Source organism: Meriones unguiculatus, chromosome 20 (genome assembly GCF_030254825.1).
Source record: "Meriones unguiculatus strain TT.TT164.6M chromosome 20, Bangor_MerUng_6.1, whole genome shotgun sequence".
NCBI lineage: Eukaryota > Metazoa > Chordata > Mammalia > Rodentia > Muridae > Meriones > Meriones unguiculatus.
Genome location: NC_083367.1, coordinates 40119318 through 40137902, shown reverse-complemented (window position 1 = coordinate 40137902; position 18585 = coordinate 40119318). Strand labels below are relative to the sequence as shown.

The following is an 18585-nucleotide window of genomic DNA, read 5'->3' as shown; positions in this document are numbered from 1 at the left end:
TGTAAAAAAAAAAGGGGGGGGGGGGGCGGGGAGAGTGAGTGGAAACTATCTAACATAGCGATTCTAACAAATCACCATGAGTGGCCACAGTTTACAGGGCTGCTAAGACTCTGTCACTCTTCCTGTGTCACTGAGTAGATGAACAGAAATAACTGGCTGTTATCAAACTGTGAAGGCAATGTGAGACCAAAATAAAAAAGTAGTAAAAGATCAATTTAATTTGCCAGAAGTAAAAATTTCAAAGCAAAGGAGTTCATTGTACCATGGATTACGAAAACATCCAATTCACTGACCTCCACCCGACATCTGTGTCTACCTGACTGAAGGTGGTTCTCGTAAAGTTCCACTCAAAGAGCAACAACCTGGCTCATTTCTTGTGCTTTCCTTCAAGGAGCTCAAAACGGCAACCTGGAGAGCATTTTAAAGAACGGACAGGAGACTCCAGTGAGCCATCCTTAGGGCGTCACAGAGAAGCAGAAAAGGAAATATAAAAAGTCCTGTAAAGAATATCAGAGCATCTAAAAACACCAACGATGAGTTTCAGTAAGAGCTTCCCCCAAGAGTCAGCACCCTCGAGGGGCGGATGGTGTTCTGCCTGTGTATTATTTATATGTGTGTGCACATCCACACAAGCGCAGATCCATGGAATGCATAATAAAATGTTAATTTAACTTTATAGAGTATTTAAAACATTGAAACACAACTTCTCGGTAGTAACATTAAGAGAAGGCAGCACATACCATAACTCACAGAAAAGTCACTAGCTATTACAGTCAATGATATTTGCAATTAAGCTGAACACAACTAAATTATGACTTTAATTAAAAGGCGTTTTCCAAGATGGCACCAACATGTTTAAAATTTAATGCATCCCATATGAGATAGTGGCGTTATTACAAGATGATTCGCTTTCTGCAGCGTGTGCACTTTTGAAAAGGCAAAACATCTTACACCAGTATCAAAAGTTCCCTGAATCCATACAAGTTTCATTGCATAATAAACTCAAGGAACATATTTTTTTCCAAGTCGTTTAATACTTTTTCATGCTCTGGATATACAATTACATTTATGTTCATGGTTAGTAGTAATGGAATTAATGACAAATTCTAGTGGCCACAAGGTCCACATTAATTTTAAATGAAGAGCGAATAGATGACGCAGGAAACTACTAATGAAACACAGAGCCTTTTGCCATGGGGCCAGACTCAGACTTGAATGACTCAGTGAATCTGTCAAGTTTGGGAGTGATAATCGTGGTTGAGCAGAATGTATGAAGTGGCTTTGCATCTGGACTTGGCAGGAGTGGGATGTGAGGCAGGAGTCACACTAAGGAATGACATTTTCCACTTTGTCTCCACTTTGTCGACCACAGCCATATTACTTGGGTGGAAATACTGACCTGTTAAGAGTATTAAACCATGTTTCTAAAATAATCTGCGGTATAAACGACCAGAGGATTACGTGTGCTCTTTCAAGGGCCTTGGTGCTGGTTTAAAGAAGTGTCACTGGCCTTGCTTCTCTTTGATCTTACAGATCTCAGCATGAAGAACAGAGTGCTTGAGTGTCTACTGTCTTTACAAACTAGAGAAATGTGGAAGGACAGAGAGAATTAAACAGAAGCAACAGTCAAGTTCCTTCTGCTCAAGAACCTTCTAATCCACCAGGAAAAGTCCTTACAGATAGTGAAAGGGCTGCTCAAAAGTAAGAAAAGTTTTGGGTCTATAAATTCACAATAAAGGATGCACACAAGGTCTGTGTGAAGGATACACATCTCTCCTAAGAGACCTGATCTTGTCATCACTCCCTTTCAGTTGTATTTAAAGTTAATCTGTGAGGCATGGGTAAATATACACTATCTTAGAATTCTATACCATCACACAGATTCGTCTTTTATTATAGTTAGTATTCAGGCAGCAGCTTCAGGTCACGCTGGCTACTTCCACGTGTGGACATTAATCTTGATGGACATATGTGAAGTGGCACTCTTCTCACAAAGGCAGTTTTGCCGTTTATGCGATGTGTCTAGCAATGGTGACCAAATACTTTGAAGGATAAAACTATTTATTCTGTTCTAAGAGTACTGATGCATATATGTACAGACACATATTAAAAACAGGTATGTCCCTAGAGAGGTACATCTTATACTTTCACAAAAAGGCTTCATAACAACCATAAATAACTATTATGAAAGTCTTGCATACTCCATGGGCCCTACATGATCAGTAAAATAACATTTTATTATAGAAAATGTGTTACAATTGATTTAAAAAAAAAAGTCTGAACCACTTCTGGTTTTGAAAACTTCTCAAGTATTCTTTGTTTAATTAAGATGGCATAATTTTTAAAGAAACAACTCAAAAGAGATAATGTAAGCTGGACTCAAGAAATTAGATATCAATAAACAGAATAACTCAATTAAAAATGGGGTATAGAGCTAAACAGAATTCTCAACAGAGGAATCTTTAATGATTGAGAAGCACTTAAAGAAATGTTCAATGTACTTAGTCATCAGGAAAATGCAAATCAAAACAAATCTAAGATTTCATCTCACACCCATCAAAATGGCTAAGATCAAAAACCCTAGTGACACAGATGCTGACAAGGATATGGAGCAAAGGGAACCCTCCTCCATTGCTGGTGGGAGTGCAAACTTATACAAACAGTGTGGAAATCAATTTGGAGGTTTCTCAGAAAATTAGGAATAGCTTTACCTCAAGACCTAGCTATACCACTCCTGAACATATACCCAAAAGATGCTCCACCATACAACAAGGACATTTGCTCAACTATGCTCATAGCAGCTTTATTCGTAATAGCCAGAAACTAAAAACAACCTAGATGTCTCTCTACTAAAGAGTGGATAAAGAAAATGTGGCACATTTACGCACTGGCACACTACTTAGATATTAAAAACAAAGACACCATGCAATTTGCAGGTAAATGGATGGAACTAGAAAGTATCATCCTGAGTGAGGTAATCCAGACACAGAAAGATACATATGGTGTGTACTCACTTATACGTGAATTTTAGCCATAAAGGACAGGATAATCATGCTACAATATACAGACCCAAAGAAGCCAACAAGGGCCCAAGGGAAGAAGCTTAAATCTCACTCAGAAGAGGAAATAAAATAGACATCTGAAGTAGATGGAGGGAGGGAACTGGGTGGAAGGGGGTATGCAAAAGATAATGGGGATGGAAGGAAGGGAGGACTAGGAGAGAGAATGAAAATCATTGTTGGGGGGGAGGGGAGGTGCATCTCAGCGATAAGGGAGGCTCCCAGGAGTCTATCTGGGCAACCCTAGCTGGTACTTTTAGTACCAAAGGTTGGGTCTGAAGTTAAGCAACCTCCTGTAGCCTGGTGGGACTTCCAGTGGAGAGAGAGGGACACCAATACATCCATAAAACCTTCTAAAAGACAAATCTAAAATTTGTCTTGCCTACAAGATGTGTAGGGACAAAGATGGAGCAGAGAATGAAGTTGGCTCACCCAACTTGAGAGTCACCCCATGAAAGAGAGCCAGCCCCTGACACTGTTAATGATATGCTTGCAGACAGGATTCTAACATAACCATCTTCTGAGAGACTTCATCTAGCAACTGATAGAAACAAGTGCAGAGACCCACAGCCCAATAACAGGCCAAGCTCAGGGAGTCTTGTGGAAGAATGGGAGGAAGGATAGAGGAAGCTGGAGAGGTCCAGAACACCACAAGAAGACCTACAGAGTCAACCAACCTGGGTCCATGGGGGCTCACAGAGACTGAACCACCAAGCAAAGAGCATGCACGGGCTGGACCTAGATCCCCTACACATATGTTTCAGATAATGTGGGTCCCCTAACAATGGGAGTAGAGGCTGTCTCTGACTCTGTTGCCTGCCTTTGAGTCCCTTTCCCCTAGCTGGGCTGCCTGTCTGGCCTCAATGGGAAAAGATTTATTTAGTCCTGCTGTGAGTTGAGGTGCCAGGTTGGGTTGGTACCCCATGGAGGCCTCCCCTTTTTCAAGAAGAAGGACGGGGTGAAGTGGGGAAGAATGGCATGAGGGTGGGACTGAGACGCGAGGAGGGAGGGGACTTGTATCAAGCTGTAAAGTGATTAAATAAAGAAAGAAAAAAGTCTAAACCATTTCTGGTTTTGAAAACTTCTCGAGTATTCTTTGCTTAATTAAGATGACATAGCTTTTTTAACAAACAACTCAAAAAAGAGATAATGTAAGATAATGTGAGCTCAGTAGTTAAGAGCACTGGGAACTCTTCTAGAAGACCCAGAGTCAGTTCCCAGGATACACAAGACAGCTCCGAGCTGTTTGTAACCCAAAGGATCCAATGCCCTCTTCTGGCCTCCTTTGGCATCAAGCACATGAGTGGTACAGAGACATAAACTCAGGAAAAACACTCCTATGCATAAAATAAAATAATTTTTAAAAGATAATGACTGCTACCAAGTCCACCTAAAATTGTCCCTAACTCCTCTGTGCTTATCTTCCTTTTTCTCTCCACTTTCTCCCTACAAATCAGCCTTCCTGAAGCAGGAAGCCTAGGGATACCTTGGCAAGCCAGCATCACAGCCCCATCACAACAAATTGCTTCAAAACTTGGGACTTAAGCTTGCCTCACGCTGCATGCACACCCGTCTTCAAACAAAGCAGCTAGTCACTTCAATCTATAAATCTGTAGTAAATCTGCCTGGACATCTTCAGTGACTCTGAATGTGTCTGGAGTGTATGAACAATAAGGCCAGCTGTATCTTCTCAGTGAACTCTTAGGGAAAATCCACGGTTTATCATCTTAACCCTACGAATGCCTAGGCATACATGAGCATACATATGCTTAAAGTCAGATGCACTGCAGGAAAAAAAACATACGTGATGAACAACGACTTATATAACCCAAGCCTACCAATCAAAATACAGACTACCTATACGCTGCCCCTAGCAACCAATTTGTCTTCCCTGACCTACAAAAGGAAACTCTGGTGGGCAGTGACCAGACCCTTTTGAGGGGCATGCTTGCTCAGGAACTGCAGCTCTCCTGCAGTTCCTATGCCTTCCCATTGCTTCTGGATGAAAGTCCTTTGTTCTTCTGCTCTTTGGGCGTGCTTCTTCAGTTCCCTGAACAAAACACCAAGAACCTACAAACGTTCAGCCCAAACAGGGACGAGCAGTAATACTCCTTTAGAATTCGCTTAGCTTGAAAGAGATCTGACAGGCATTCTTCTCTCTCTTGCTCCGTATCTGACCAACCACCAATTCCTGACGGTTCATCTTCAGGTTGATCCATTGCCTTCTCTCTAGTTTTCTGAATATCCTAGTTCAGGATGGTATTTGTGGAGACAAAGTGGGACTGCTTAGGAGTTCTTTCTATATTGCATCATAGAGAGCCCATTGGGCAGAACCGAGCAGCAGTACTGTAAACTCAGCTTCCCATGCTGCGATGCTTACCCCTTCTTAGCCAGGAAGAACTGACATCTAATAGTGAGCAAAGGTCCTGGAATTTTTTTTAATTTTATTTTATTTTATTAATTACACTTTATTCATTTTGTATCCCCCCATAAGCCCCTCCCTCCTCCCCTCCCTATCCCACCCTCCCTCCCCCTTCTTCACTCATGCCCCTCCCCAAGTCCACTGATAGGGGAGGTCCTCCTCTCCTTCCTTCTGATCTCAGTCTATCAGATCACATCAGGAATGGCTGCATTGTCATCTTCTGTGACCTGGTAAGGCTGCTCCCCCCTCAGGGGGAGGTGATCAGAGAGCAGGTCAATCAGATTATGTCAGAGGCAGTCCCTCTTCCCATTACCATGTAACCCACTTGGACACTGAACTGCCATAGGCTACATCTGTGCAGGGGTTCTAGGTTATCTCCATGCCTGGTACTTGATTGGAGTATGAGTCTCTGGGAAGACCCCTGTGTTCAAATTTTCTGGTTCTGTTGCTCTCCTTGTGGGGTTCCTGCCCTCTCCAGATCTTACTATTTCCCACTTCTTACATAAGATTCCATGCACTCTGTCCAACAGTTGGCCATAAGTCTCAGTGTCTGCTTTGATAGTCTGCAGGGCAGAGCCTTTCAGAGGCCTTCTGAGGCAGGTTCCTAGGTTGTTTCCTGCTTTCTTCTTCTTCTGATGTCCATCCTCTTTGCCTTTCAGGATGGGGATTGAGCGTTTTAGTCAGGGTCCTCTCTCTTGATTAGTTTCTTTAGATGTAGAGATTGGAATTTTAAATAATCCTGAAAATAGCTAACACTAAATCAGACTGCTTGACACCGAAGTATTTTTTAATCCCTAGTTCTAGGTCCACTCCTACGCTCTCCCTACAGAGACACAGGGTGTTTGTTTTTAGAACACTACGGCTCACTGAGTGTAGGGTATGTCACCCACGTGCGGAATGCTAGTGGCCTCAGCTAGCCTGCCACCTGTGACTTCAGATAGCAGCAAATGATGTCATTGTGTTCACCTCTCTCTCTCTCTCTCTCTCTCTGTCTCTCTACTGCAGACACAGATAACCAGCCACCTCATACTCTGGCCACCGGGCCTTCACTGCTCCTTCAAACTATAGAGCAAAATAAGCCCTTCCTTGCTTAAGTCACTTCTTTTCATGCATTTTTGTCGTGAATAAAGAGCTAACACACTGTCTATTATACAGAGCAGGTCAATCACCTTCTACCTGAAATGTCTCTCTATAGATTAAGATCCAAAAGTATATGATTCTGATCATCATAATTACTTGTACATAAAACACGCACGCACACACACATACACACACTACCCACCCTTCCTACCACTCCAAAAACACAATCCCGGCCTTTGCCAGGAATAGTCCTTTCTATATTGCCACCATGTAATACAAACTGGTACAGAGCACAAGGACAGCCTCTGCTTTGCCTGATCTTCTCCGGTGGCTCGGCCTCTGCATGCCTTTTCCTCATAAGACAACTGTATTACAATCCTCTTCCAGACTGAATTCAAGGATTGCTCTTTAATGAGCTCTGTTGCCCTTCACCTAGCAAGCAACCTTGCATCTAGTGTGCACTGTCAATATACCCATTAAAAGAGATAAAACAAAAGCATAAATAAGTAATATCATAAATAATACAGAAAAATATATAAGTAAATAGCATCAGACCTTGATTACCTTGTTTGCTTTATGCCTTTAAGTATATTACTATTTTTGTTTAAAAGGATTTCAAAATCAGTGAATCTGATAATCTGTCTTCTACCCTGTAGGCTATTGTACATAAATGCCAAAAACCAAACTACAATGTGCAGTGCAGAATCTATTCTGAAAAACTCATCTGCTGCTCAGTGTTATCCCTCAAAGTTCACATTCCTTAAAGAGCATCTCAAACAAGACTATGAATGCTTCATATGATACCAAACATCAAATTAATATTAATGATAATAGCAATAATAATTTCCTTTTAAGTAATTGATTGATGTGGAGAAAAAGCCAAACCAGTTGACATGCTGTCAGAATTCTATATTTTTCATCAGAAAACCAATTCGCCACCAATGACAAATAACAATAGAGCCACTAAAACTACCTGTCATGTGTTTAATGAAGACAGATTCTCTGGCTACCACATATAATATGTAATATCCAAAAGCGCTGCTGTAATTCATAGCTAATTAGTGCCTGGCCTTTATGAGAGGTGTCATGGCCCTAAGTCTCTTTTCTGATCTTCTACGACCTCACAAGATCCGACAACCCTGCGTAGATCACAACAACTCAATTAGCACCCATCCCAACCTGGGGCCTCTGCTTCCCAGAGTTGCCACAGCCTCAATAAATCACGCTCCCTCCTGAAGCTCTTCTCTGACAGCTGTAAGCCATTGATGCCCAAGGAATAAAGACAATACTTGTAAAGAAAAGTCATGCGGGAAAGACAGCAATAGAAAAGGGATATTGTTTGCCTTCCTTTAATGGCACAGCAGTCAGCAAAATTGAAGACCATCAATTCTGACTGATTAAGAAGACAACTGCACCAAGAAATAAATCTATGAGTGGTACATCCGATGCTCCTTAGTGATAATCAGCCATCAGCAAATGGATTGTTTGTTTGTCTTATGTAGATCTATTGAAGCCCTCCTCCTTTTTTTCCCCACTGCATAGCCTTCCCTCTGACTAATAAGAGATTTTCCCTTTCAGCAAAACATAATCAGATGCATTTACTTTATCCCCTGTGAATACACAGCAATCAGATAATTTGTTTGAAAGACTCTAAATTGTTTGACTTTGTTGAAAAAGAATTTATAATGATTTGCTAGTCTCCAAACTACTTCTACAGCACTTCCTAAGTCCATAAGCAAACTCTGGAGTATTCCCAGCTCACAGCAGCCAATATCCTTGTAATTCTTTTCTAAGCCTGTAAAGCTGTATTGTCCCATAATATTCATTGTAGAGAATGTTCTGAATAGTCACTCTAGCCCCAGCATTATTCAAAGATATGTATGAGTCAGGTGACTCTACTTTCAGATTTCTTTCCCCATGGAGATATTCTTCTATATTTTATGCTAATCTGAAACATTTAATCTAGCTTTTGATTAACAACTACAAGCAAATTGAGCATATAAATAATAAGAAAGGCAAATAAACAAATATGGATGAATTTAAACAAGGAATACTCTTATGGCTCTATTTATTAAGCATCTAGATTTCAAAAATATTTGATTTTTTTCCTCCCATAAAAATAATATTCTCATGGAAATATTAAAATATATCTACAAAGATTCCCAGTGCATCATTCTTTTTTTTTTTTTCAATGCAGTTTATTCAGAAACCTTGAACAATCCTCGGACCCTGGGGAAAGCCAGCCCACAGCTTAAATAGCCTCTGGGTAGCCAACCCAGGCGTGCCACGTGGGCAATGCAGATAGGTCCACATACATGGATATTTTCAATAGTTCTTTATAATAGAAAAATAATTGAAAATAACACGAATGTATAAAATACAAACTAAATCAAACAAAACGATAAATCCCCTCATACAAATGAAATGTTGTGTAGCTTCTAAAATAGTACTACAGAATAAATATTAAAGGGCATGAAGAAACATTCACAAGACACTGCAAACCAGGGATAAGAGAAATGAAGACTGGCCTCACATCCTACACATGTAATTATGTGTGCCCAAATGTTTATGTGTACACAAATATTTGTGTTCTAAATATAGGTGTACTTAGGTGTATATCTCATTGATTACAAGACAGTCTCTGTTTTATTTTTGTGTACAGAAGTGTGCATGTATAAATACATTTACATAAATAAATACAAGTCAATTATAGAAAAAGGCCAATGGAAAGAGTTTTTAGTATTAAAAATATATCTCCAATTAGTGACATTCTGGACTGTTCTTTTAAAACATGTTCTGTTTATATAGATTTGTTTCATAACCAGAAGAAAAGCTACTGTATAAAATATTGACTTCTATCACACGGATTTAAGCACGTGTATACTAGTGTGAAGGCACAACTTTCTAGGCTATCTTTTATGAGTGGCCCACCACGATAACAAATAATGTTATTATTACTGTATGTGCTAGCAATATCTCAAAAATCAGGAAGGATTATACTTAGGTACATCTCAAGAATGAAAATCAGAACAGTATTTTCATCCTCTTATCCATGGATCTGGGCAGCAACGGTGTTGGGTCCATCTGATTCTACCATATCAATTCAAGGCCAGAATCATCAGGCTCGGAAGTACAGACCCAACATAAAAACGGCATCACTGCCCTTGATTCTTCCTAGTGCCAACCTATCAACCTTTGGCACCACAGGTTGTGGAAGGATAAATAGTGTCAATTACTCACCACTTATCTAGGGTTCCTGTCCAAACTCCTAAAAGATGGGCTCAGTGTGGCCTTATGAAGGTAATCACAACTTCTGGTGAGCCAAGAAGACATCATGAAATGTCTTAGATAAAGACAAGTAAAGACATAGCAGGAAGAGAGGAGCAGGAGTAAAGAGAAGAGAGAAATCAGTTTTGATAATAGTGCAATTTTTGCTTCTTCTTAATCATTTCTCCAAAAGGATATTTAGGTAAGGCAAAACCCAACCTCATGATTCCTAAGCTTTTCATTTTATATCTATGGTTCATATATTGGGAACTGTTTGCAGCAACTTCTAGCCATAGGGGAATTTTGTCTAATTTTGATGTTACTCCTGAGTAAGTTTAATTTTGGTGAAAGTGTGAATAAAACAAATCAGAAAATTTAACATTAGCATACTCGGGCACACATAGCAAGTTCATGACTGCAAACTTTTAAACCCACACTCCACTCACTCCGAGCAAAACCCGCACCTGAGAGGGAGAAGTCACCCTTCTGGCTTTCACTCTCTCTGATTAGGAAGGCGCCCGTCTGGTTTTCTGAATACAGTAGTTGCTTTTCTGCATCTGCTCTTTTGATTGCTCCAAAGAACCACCTAAAAAGGAGAGAGATGTAAACCTCAATTAACCAATCAGAGTTTGTTTGAAAAAGAACAAGAAGAGAACATTCCAACATCAGAAACATTTGATATTCTTCGGTGGAAGTCATCACACATATAAATGATAGCTTTTGGTACTTGAAAGGATTTTTTAGGATGTCAGTACCCTACTCCAGGATCCCTAAAATGAAAGTACAAAACAGAACTCTGATTGATGTTTGCTCCACACCCTTCCTCACCATTAATTCTTTCTGAGATCTTCTGCTTCTGTAAGCATGGCCACAAAAGTCTGCATGCTACACTCAATATCAATCTTTTCACCACTTTTAACGTGAGAACAATGGAAATATGCTTTCTCCATTCATTAATTCTGGGTTTTTTCTACCTCCATTACTATCAAAGCCAACGATAATATGGAATTATTTCATATGCTCATGAGAAGTTTATTAACGTAAGGAAAACTTTGATCAGTGAGGAGACTATTAAAATAAAAGTTCTCTGCCTGGCAAAAAGTTATCTGTGTTACAGCCATCTCTGCCTTTGCTCCCGGGGCCATATAAACACATTATTATTATAGAAATATAAGTCAGCTACTGAACACACGAGCTAGTGAGTATGATCAAACCAAGAATTACAGGTCTTCAGTGTCACTGTAGGTCTAATTCTAAACACAAATGTAAAACTTCAAACCCAAAAAAGCAAATTAGTGCTAAGGATGAATGATTCAGTAAATGATATTGGTACCATAAGAAATAGGTAACATATATCCTGCCTCCTGGATATACAATAATTTCTCAACGAGCATTAATATAAAAGGTGAAATTTAAAATTTTCTGAAGATGCAGAGCCAAAACAACAACCAAATAACAATAAAGATGAGTAACACTAATGGGGAAAAACCTAATAATATTTTGAATATTTATTATAATATACCTTAAACTTCAATTCCAAAAAAGTATTATAAAATAAAATTAAAACACAAGCCACAAACCTTTGAAAAATGTTTGCAAAGTATATAACCAAAATATGCTTGGTATTGAAATTGTACTGTGGGGGGGGGGTCACTAGTCAATAAAACAGAAAAAAAAATGGTAAAGGCTATAAGTGGTTAACTCACAGAAATAGGAAGTTCAAGAGACTAACAAAAATGAGCACCTTGGCCAGTGCCTATGCCGTAAGTAGGCGTTACGTATAAAATAACAATAAAATGTAAATTCATACTTTACAACTGGACAACTTAAAGTCCTCTTCTTTTCAGGTGTTGGGGAAGATGTCAAACAACATTCATGCAATTCTAGTGGCGATATAATTTGATATGACCCATTCAGAGACCAATCTGGAACCAGTTGGTAGAGCTGGGTATTGGCACGCCACTCGGATTCACTTCCTGACTCTGTATTTTATGTACTCAAGGATTTATGCACCAAGAAAATTCACTGGAGAGTTTTGGCATTGGCACACAGAAAGCAAGAGCAGGGAGTATTGTTCAGTGGTAGAGCGTGTTCTTAGCATGCTGTAGGGACTAGGTTGGATACTCAGCACCATTTTAAAAAAAAGGAGAAACAAAGTATTTTTCTTTAAAGACAGAACCTAACTATTCATTATAGGGAATAAACAGTTACAGGAATTAAGTGGAATTTTACATAGAGGTTAAACAAATAATTTGTAGGGGCACAAAAGGAGGTTGAATAATGGTTCATACTATTGTGGTATCATCTGTGTAAAACGTAAGCAAGCACATTTTCAAAAACTGTATAAATTTTTATAAATATGCACGTGCTGATTGAAAATGAATAGTTAAAATAGCCAAGCGTTTCCAGAAATGGGTAAAAGAAAAAAAAAAGTCTCCATGTATTTCCAGCAAAGAAGCAACACAGAAGCAACAAAGCAAAGAAGCTTTGTGCATTTTCCTGATTCAAGGGGCATTGATCATGCATCCATTTCTCTAGCAAGTTACATTTTTAAAAATTATTGTATCGCCTACATTTTATTCTCCTGTAATACATGCTCCATTGCATAAGTTTTATGTACATACATTACATTTGTGTTTAGGATAACTGTCTATGAATGATGCATTTCTTCTTCCCAAGATACAGACTAACAAGCAGTCTGTGTAAACCCAATGATTAAATATAAGACAATCTTCATTTGTAGAGAAATTATTTACTAATTTTCAGAACTTCTGCCTCAGCAATTCTGGACTTTTCCTGCAAAGATATAATTTAACTGATTATGTCATACTTAGAAGCTTACTTGGCAATAGTCCCACCAGGAAGGGAAGAATATAAACAAAAAACTATTTTCTGCTTGCTGTTGCATCATAGTACCATCCTTCATACTCAAAGATGACACACCTGCTATGGATTGTGATCTTTAGAGCATGTGATACTGTTGAGCCTAACGGGAAATAATATTTCATCTGCCCTTTGCACCTGCGGAAACTCTTCCTTAATTTGAGGTTGAAGCTCCTGCCAGGACTGTTGCAGTCATCAGCTTTGACTTCTAGAGAACTCATTGGCACTACTCTGGAAGGACACATACACTTCAGGCCTGGCTGGCCAACCAAAGCTTTTCAACTGTACCCTAAACTGCTGTTCTTCTGGGCAGTAAATGAACAGTGAAGGCACAGAAGGAATCTAAACATCACAGGAGATGTGAAGTACCACAGAGAGGACGGTCCTCAGAATGTTGTCTCTAAGCCAAGAATACCAGCTTTGCATGGAACCGTTAAAACAAGACTTCGCGGACCTCACTGCAGACCTACTTAAGCAGACACTCCAGGACTGTGGTCCAGAAATCAGGAGCTTAAGGAACCTTCCAGCTGAACTTGATACACACTAAAATCTGAGCACTGTTTATATGCAGAAAGTCAAGAAATCAGAACTCTGTACAAGATAGCTGAAAATAACTCAGAGTTTGACACTTATCTGTAAAGAAGAAGTTATCTGGTAAAAGGACACCGCAAACATACAAACACACATGCTTTATTGAATTTAATGAAACTGATGCTTCTATTATATTATACCATGACATACAGTAACCAAAAGGAGAAACCTATAATAACTTGAACACTAGGAGAAAGAAATGTTTCCTTGAGATGAAAATAGAGAAAATAAATGCTCATTGTGGAAGTAAGACATATCAGACCAAAGCCTGAAATATGTTTTGCAAATAATTGTCAGGTATCTATCATGGAAATATCTGGAGCCCACTGTTGGATTAAAACAGTAAACTACAAAGAGATAGAAATGCTACATTTGTGCATATTTTAAAACCTGCATGTGGATACATGTATACAGATGTGTCCGCATCTCTATAGTTAGAGGTGATACAAATAATGACAGAAGACCTTCAGTCTTTACTCCATCCTTCTCTTCAGTGTGAAGGTTTGGAATAAAATGTAATTGCAGAACAATTTGACATCTACTTAAATATAGATGATTAAAAGAAGTCAGTGGAAAATGTGCTACAAAAATTTATACATTACCAGGTCAAGATTCAAATCGTTGACAATCAAAACTGATAGAGACTAGAAAAATGCCAGTGGAACTACAAAGAGGGAATTATGGATGAGCAGACAAACAGACAGAAGATGCAAACCAGGAATAATTCCAGGGACGTCTCAGAATCGTGAGAATGACATCTTAAGAATGACATCATAGCAGTGAAAAAATCATTTAACCCCTCATGCCTCAGCTCCATTGTTTCTGAGTACAAATCATAGCAATGACCTTCCATTTGTGAGATTAAAAAAAAAAAATTACAATTCTAAGAGCTCGTTGTCCAGGCACGGCCATGCTCAGTACCTCTACTGAGAACTAAATAAAGACTGACATTACATATTTGCTTTGAATACTCTAATCTGAAGTTGTGACAGAACCTAGGCTAATTTATGAGTGTGATCTTGTGATCTTACATCTCTAATTGTCCTGAATGACCCTTCTTTCATGTCATTCTTGATAGATGCCATCGTATTAATTTAAAAAGACTAAAGGAATCTGTATTATGATTAGCAAGTGGTTGTTCATGAAAAAAAAAAAAGAGAGACAATTAAGAAAAATGAAGGAGCTGGAGAAATGTCTCAGTGGATAAGAGTTCTTGTTGTACAGCATGAGGACCTGAGTTCAAGTCTCTACCACCTGCATAAAAATCTAGGTGTGACAGTGCCACAGAAGACAGGGACAGGGCAATCTCTAGGATTTGGTGGCTGCCAGCCTACTTCCAGTTTCAGTGAGAGGCACTATCTCAAGGAATGGAACAGTTTGCATACCCACACATATTACTGCATACACCACACACACGCACAAAACCAACATACGCACCAAAAAAGCAGCATTAAAAAATATCATATATAAATACAATAAATAGTATCACAACTTAAAACTGTCATTATCAATAAAACATGATGCCACTATGAAATAAAAAAGCAAGTAGACATATTACCTTCACTAAAACATCATTATCTCATATACTGGAGTCTGAACTGAACTGTGACACCAACTGGTAAAAAGTAGGTATCTAGGTCGCTCATAATTCTAAACAGACCTATATGATTTCCTCCTCCAGTTTAAAGAGAAGCACCACTCTCAGTGAATGCTGAGTAAGGCTGATAAAAGTTGACCTCTGATATCTGACTCTGTCTCCCTAAAAACTAAGGTAACTGGTCTTTAAATACCATAGGCAGATCCTGGAAGTGAGGGAGGAATTCAGTCTCTCACGGGAAAACAAGGAAAGGAAGGTAGAGGTGAACTTGGCAAATCCTCTATGTGGCAAGTCGGTTAGAACACAACAGTGGATTTGGGGTTAGGATGTCTTTGCTATCATCATCTATCATGACACATGTTATAACGAATAAAACCAACTGCTGTCCCATGCCAGCGTGGCTTGGGAGGCTTCGGCAGCACTGTTACAAAATGCCTACAGTCTGCAGGGCACACTCATCCACATCCAGCCGCTTATCATATCTAAACAAAAGCCTTCCACTTAGAATACCCTGGAGCTATCCTGGTTCAGTATCTCCATATCACTCACCCACATCGGCAACACTACCAGGAAAGCCTCTGCCTAGTTCCTGTTCCAGCTAATCAGGCCCCTCCCCTTCCACTAACTCTTCCTGGGCTAAATGCCCCTTGGCTCCGGCACAACTAATCCTGCCTCTACTCCACTTCACGTGGCCTGATCACAGCAAAGGGAAGAAGGTAATTCTCAAGGGTATTATGTTGTTCATTCCTTCCTTTCCTTTTCCCCCACCAAAACCTTTCCCTAATTGGTTCCCACACAGATCACAGATCAAGGCGATAGGGCACCATATCTTCTCTTCAGTCTTAATCTATTTCTTCATCATATACAGGAGCCTGGCACAGCTGTCAGGGATCTCACATGTGGCTTCTGTCTGTCCCTTCCTCATGCTGACAACATGGTTTGAGCCTCTGAACGTATGACCAGGCACATCTCACCACAGGGACAGGTTGTTTATTGTAGTCGTTGGTTGAGGAGTTGGTTGCTTTGTTTTGATTTAGGTGGCTGTTTTGCTCAGATTGTTTCTGACATAATAAAGCCCACTGAAGTGGAATTTCAACCCTTCAAGCCTGTGGGCATTAGCCACTTGCCCAACTTTGTCTCACCTACATCTGCTAAATTTGCACTTAAACTTGCTTCCCCCAAATTCCTGCACTAATCAGCGACTCCACTTCAGATCTGACACAAACATGACAAATTAACAAAAAAAAAAAGTTTTAACTTATTTGTTTATTTTAGGTAATTCACTTGTTGCCAAAGACCTCTCTAGACCAAGAGCCATGTATGATAGCTTCACAGACCTCTGACAGCAAATACTGACCATATGTCCTTTGGAGCTGTTAAATAAATACTTGATAAAAACTACTGATGCATTGAACTTTGACATGACATTTATAGTTATTTGATTCTGAACATTGAACTTTAGATAATGTGTTTGCACATAATCTTCTGAGCTTGTTGAATATCTAACAGTATAAAATACCTATATGCTAGCAGCCAGTTGCAGTGCAGTTCTCGTGTTAATTAGCCTTAGACTATATATTCCTATCTAATTTCCTTTTTCTTCAAAAAAGAGAGCCTTTGTGTAGAAACATAAAGATGAAAAAAATAAGGATAACTTCCCCATCCTTTAAACCAAGAGCTTATTGACTGCATACAAGTAACGACTGTTAATCAGATGATGTCACTCAAGGTCAGTATTTGAGGTGGGATGGGTAGTCAAGTTAGAAACTAGGAAGTTCATTCTTGGATCACTTGATAAAGCATTTTTTGTTGCTGATACACACCTTAATCGTCAGCACAAAGGGGGAATTTTGAAGGAACTAAAGTGTGTTTCCTCATTGGAGTAGGTGAGTGTTCATTAAAGAATCTTGTTATAATCTGAACCCACTTCCTTCAGAGGTTTCCAAAAGCACCTAATTCATCCCACAATGGTGGGAGAAAATGCAGAGGATGCAACAAGGTTCAGACAGCCGGTCCATCTCAAAAGACAATTTCATTTCAGAACCTTCCTTGTTTGTGTAAAAGAAGGGGGAAACCAGTGTTGATTTGTCTTTGAAATAAAATACAAACAGGTATACACCTATAATGATACACCAATCATCAGTCCCAAAATAAAATGTAAATTTTGATGCATCTGCTCAGTTTTTGTATATTTGTGGTCCCATTATCCCAACAACTAGAGGATTAGATGAAAAGCATTAATTCTCGGTTCCTTCCTCATGTTCCATAAAGGTCAAAGGCAAATGACCCTAAGATGTCCCAGCAATGCATTATTTCACAAAGTATCACAAATGTTTATTCTTATTGTCTCTGTTAGCCTTTTCACAGCAGAATATTTCCTAATGGGTGTGTGGAATATTAATTTTGTAAAGTGTAGTACTGCTTACTTTCCTAGTTCCTTCCAAAATGATGCTTATTTCTTCTCATGAATGGGAATTATTAAGGGTATCCATGTGTTTGTATAGCTATGTGGGGGGGTGCACACACATTCATATATGTGTGGGCAGATGTGTGTACAGATGCACACACATGTTTGTGCACACGGAGGACGGAGGTTGACCTCAGGTATCTTCCTTGATTGCTCTCCACCTTACATGTTGAGGCAGGGTGTCTTGCTGACCCCAGAGGTCCTCAGGGCAGATACTCTAGCTACCCAGCATGTCTCAGGGTTTTCCTGACTCTTCAGATCTCTGGAATTGCAGAAGCCACCTAACTTTTGGGTTCTGGGAATCCAAAACTGAACCTGATGCTTACACAGCAAAAGCTTCAACCACGAAGCCATTTCCCCAGGCTCCCAAAGAATGTTTTAATTTGTTTAATATTAAGAATTCCCCACCTTATAAATGATATCACTCCATTTTACTTAAAGCATTAAATATACTCGAATGATATGTACAATAACCTCTTCTTTGGGAATTATCATTAATTACACTGGGCTAACTGCTGAGTGAGCCAGTTAGCAAGCACACACCATGAGCTCAGATAATAATAATAATAATAATAATAATAATAATAATAATAATAACCTGATGCTTATTTAAGGTCCTGCAGTGGTGCCTACCATATCAATACTAAATGACAACATGAAATTTCTGGTCCTATATGGAATACTGAAAACAACTTGAGGGCATTGTAACGTTTTTAAACCTAATATACCTTGTAACCTACATAACTTGTAACTTTATCATTTTCTAAATATTTAATACACTGGAATACCATTAACATCAATTTCATACTAACTATATTATGAAAAGATTAAAAAACAAAAGGCCTAGTAACCATTGTTTTGAGATTCTTTGTTTTTGTTTTGTTTGTTTGTTTTTAAGAGGGGGTTTCTCTGTGTAGCCTTGGCTGTCCCGGACTTGCTTTGTAGACCAGGCTGGCCTCGAACTCCCAGAGGTTCACCTGCCTCTGCCTCCCCAATTGCTGGGATTACAGGTGTGTGCCACCAGGCCTTAAGCTTTGAGACTCTTAAAGTATCAAGGAAGAGATAATTTAAGTAAGAAGTCAAAGGGTGCATGCAAATTTAAGGATATGTAGTCAGAGAGATGAATAGTCAGTGTGCAAAGCAAGTTGGATATAGAAATAATTTGGAGGAAGAGAGACCAGTTAAGATTCCTCTGTAATAATATAGGGGAGATTTTTCG

The 18585-nt window shown here is 39.2% G+C and overlaps 1 protein-coding gene across 1 annotated transcript in view; it reads right to left on the bottom strand.

The window, feature by feature from the left end:
• Positions 1-18585, bottom strand: part of Frk (fyn related Src family tyrosine kinase) — a 97915-nt gene that overhangs the window by 39327 nt on the left and 40003 nt on the right. Inside the window, exon 2 of the mRNA XM_021658927.2 lies at positions 10293-10414. Within this exon, the coding sequence (XP_021514602.1) occupies positions 10293-10414 (122 nt within the window). The remainder of the gene's footprint in view (positions 1-10292; positions 10415-18585) is intronic.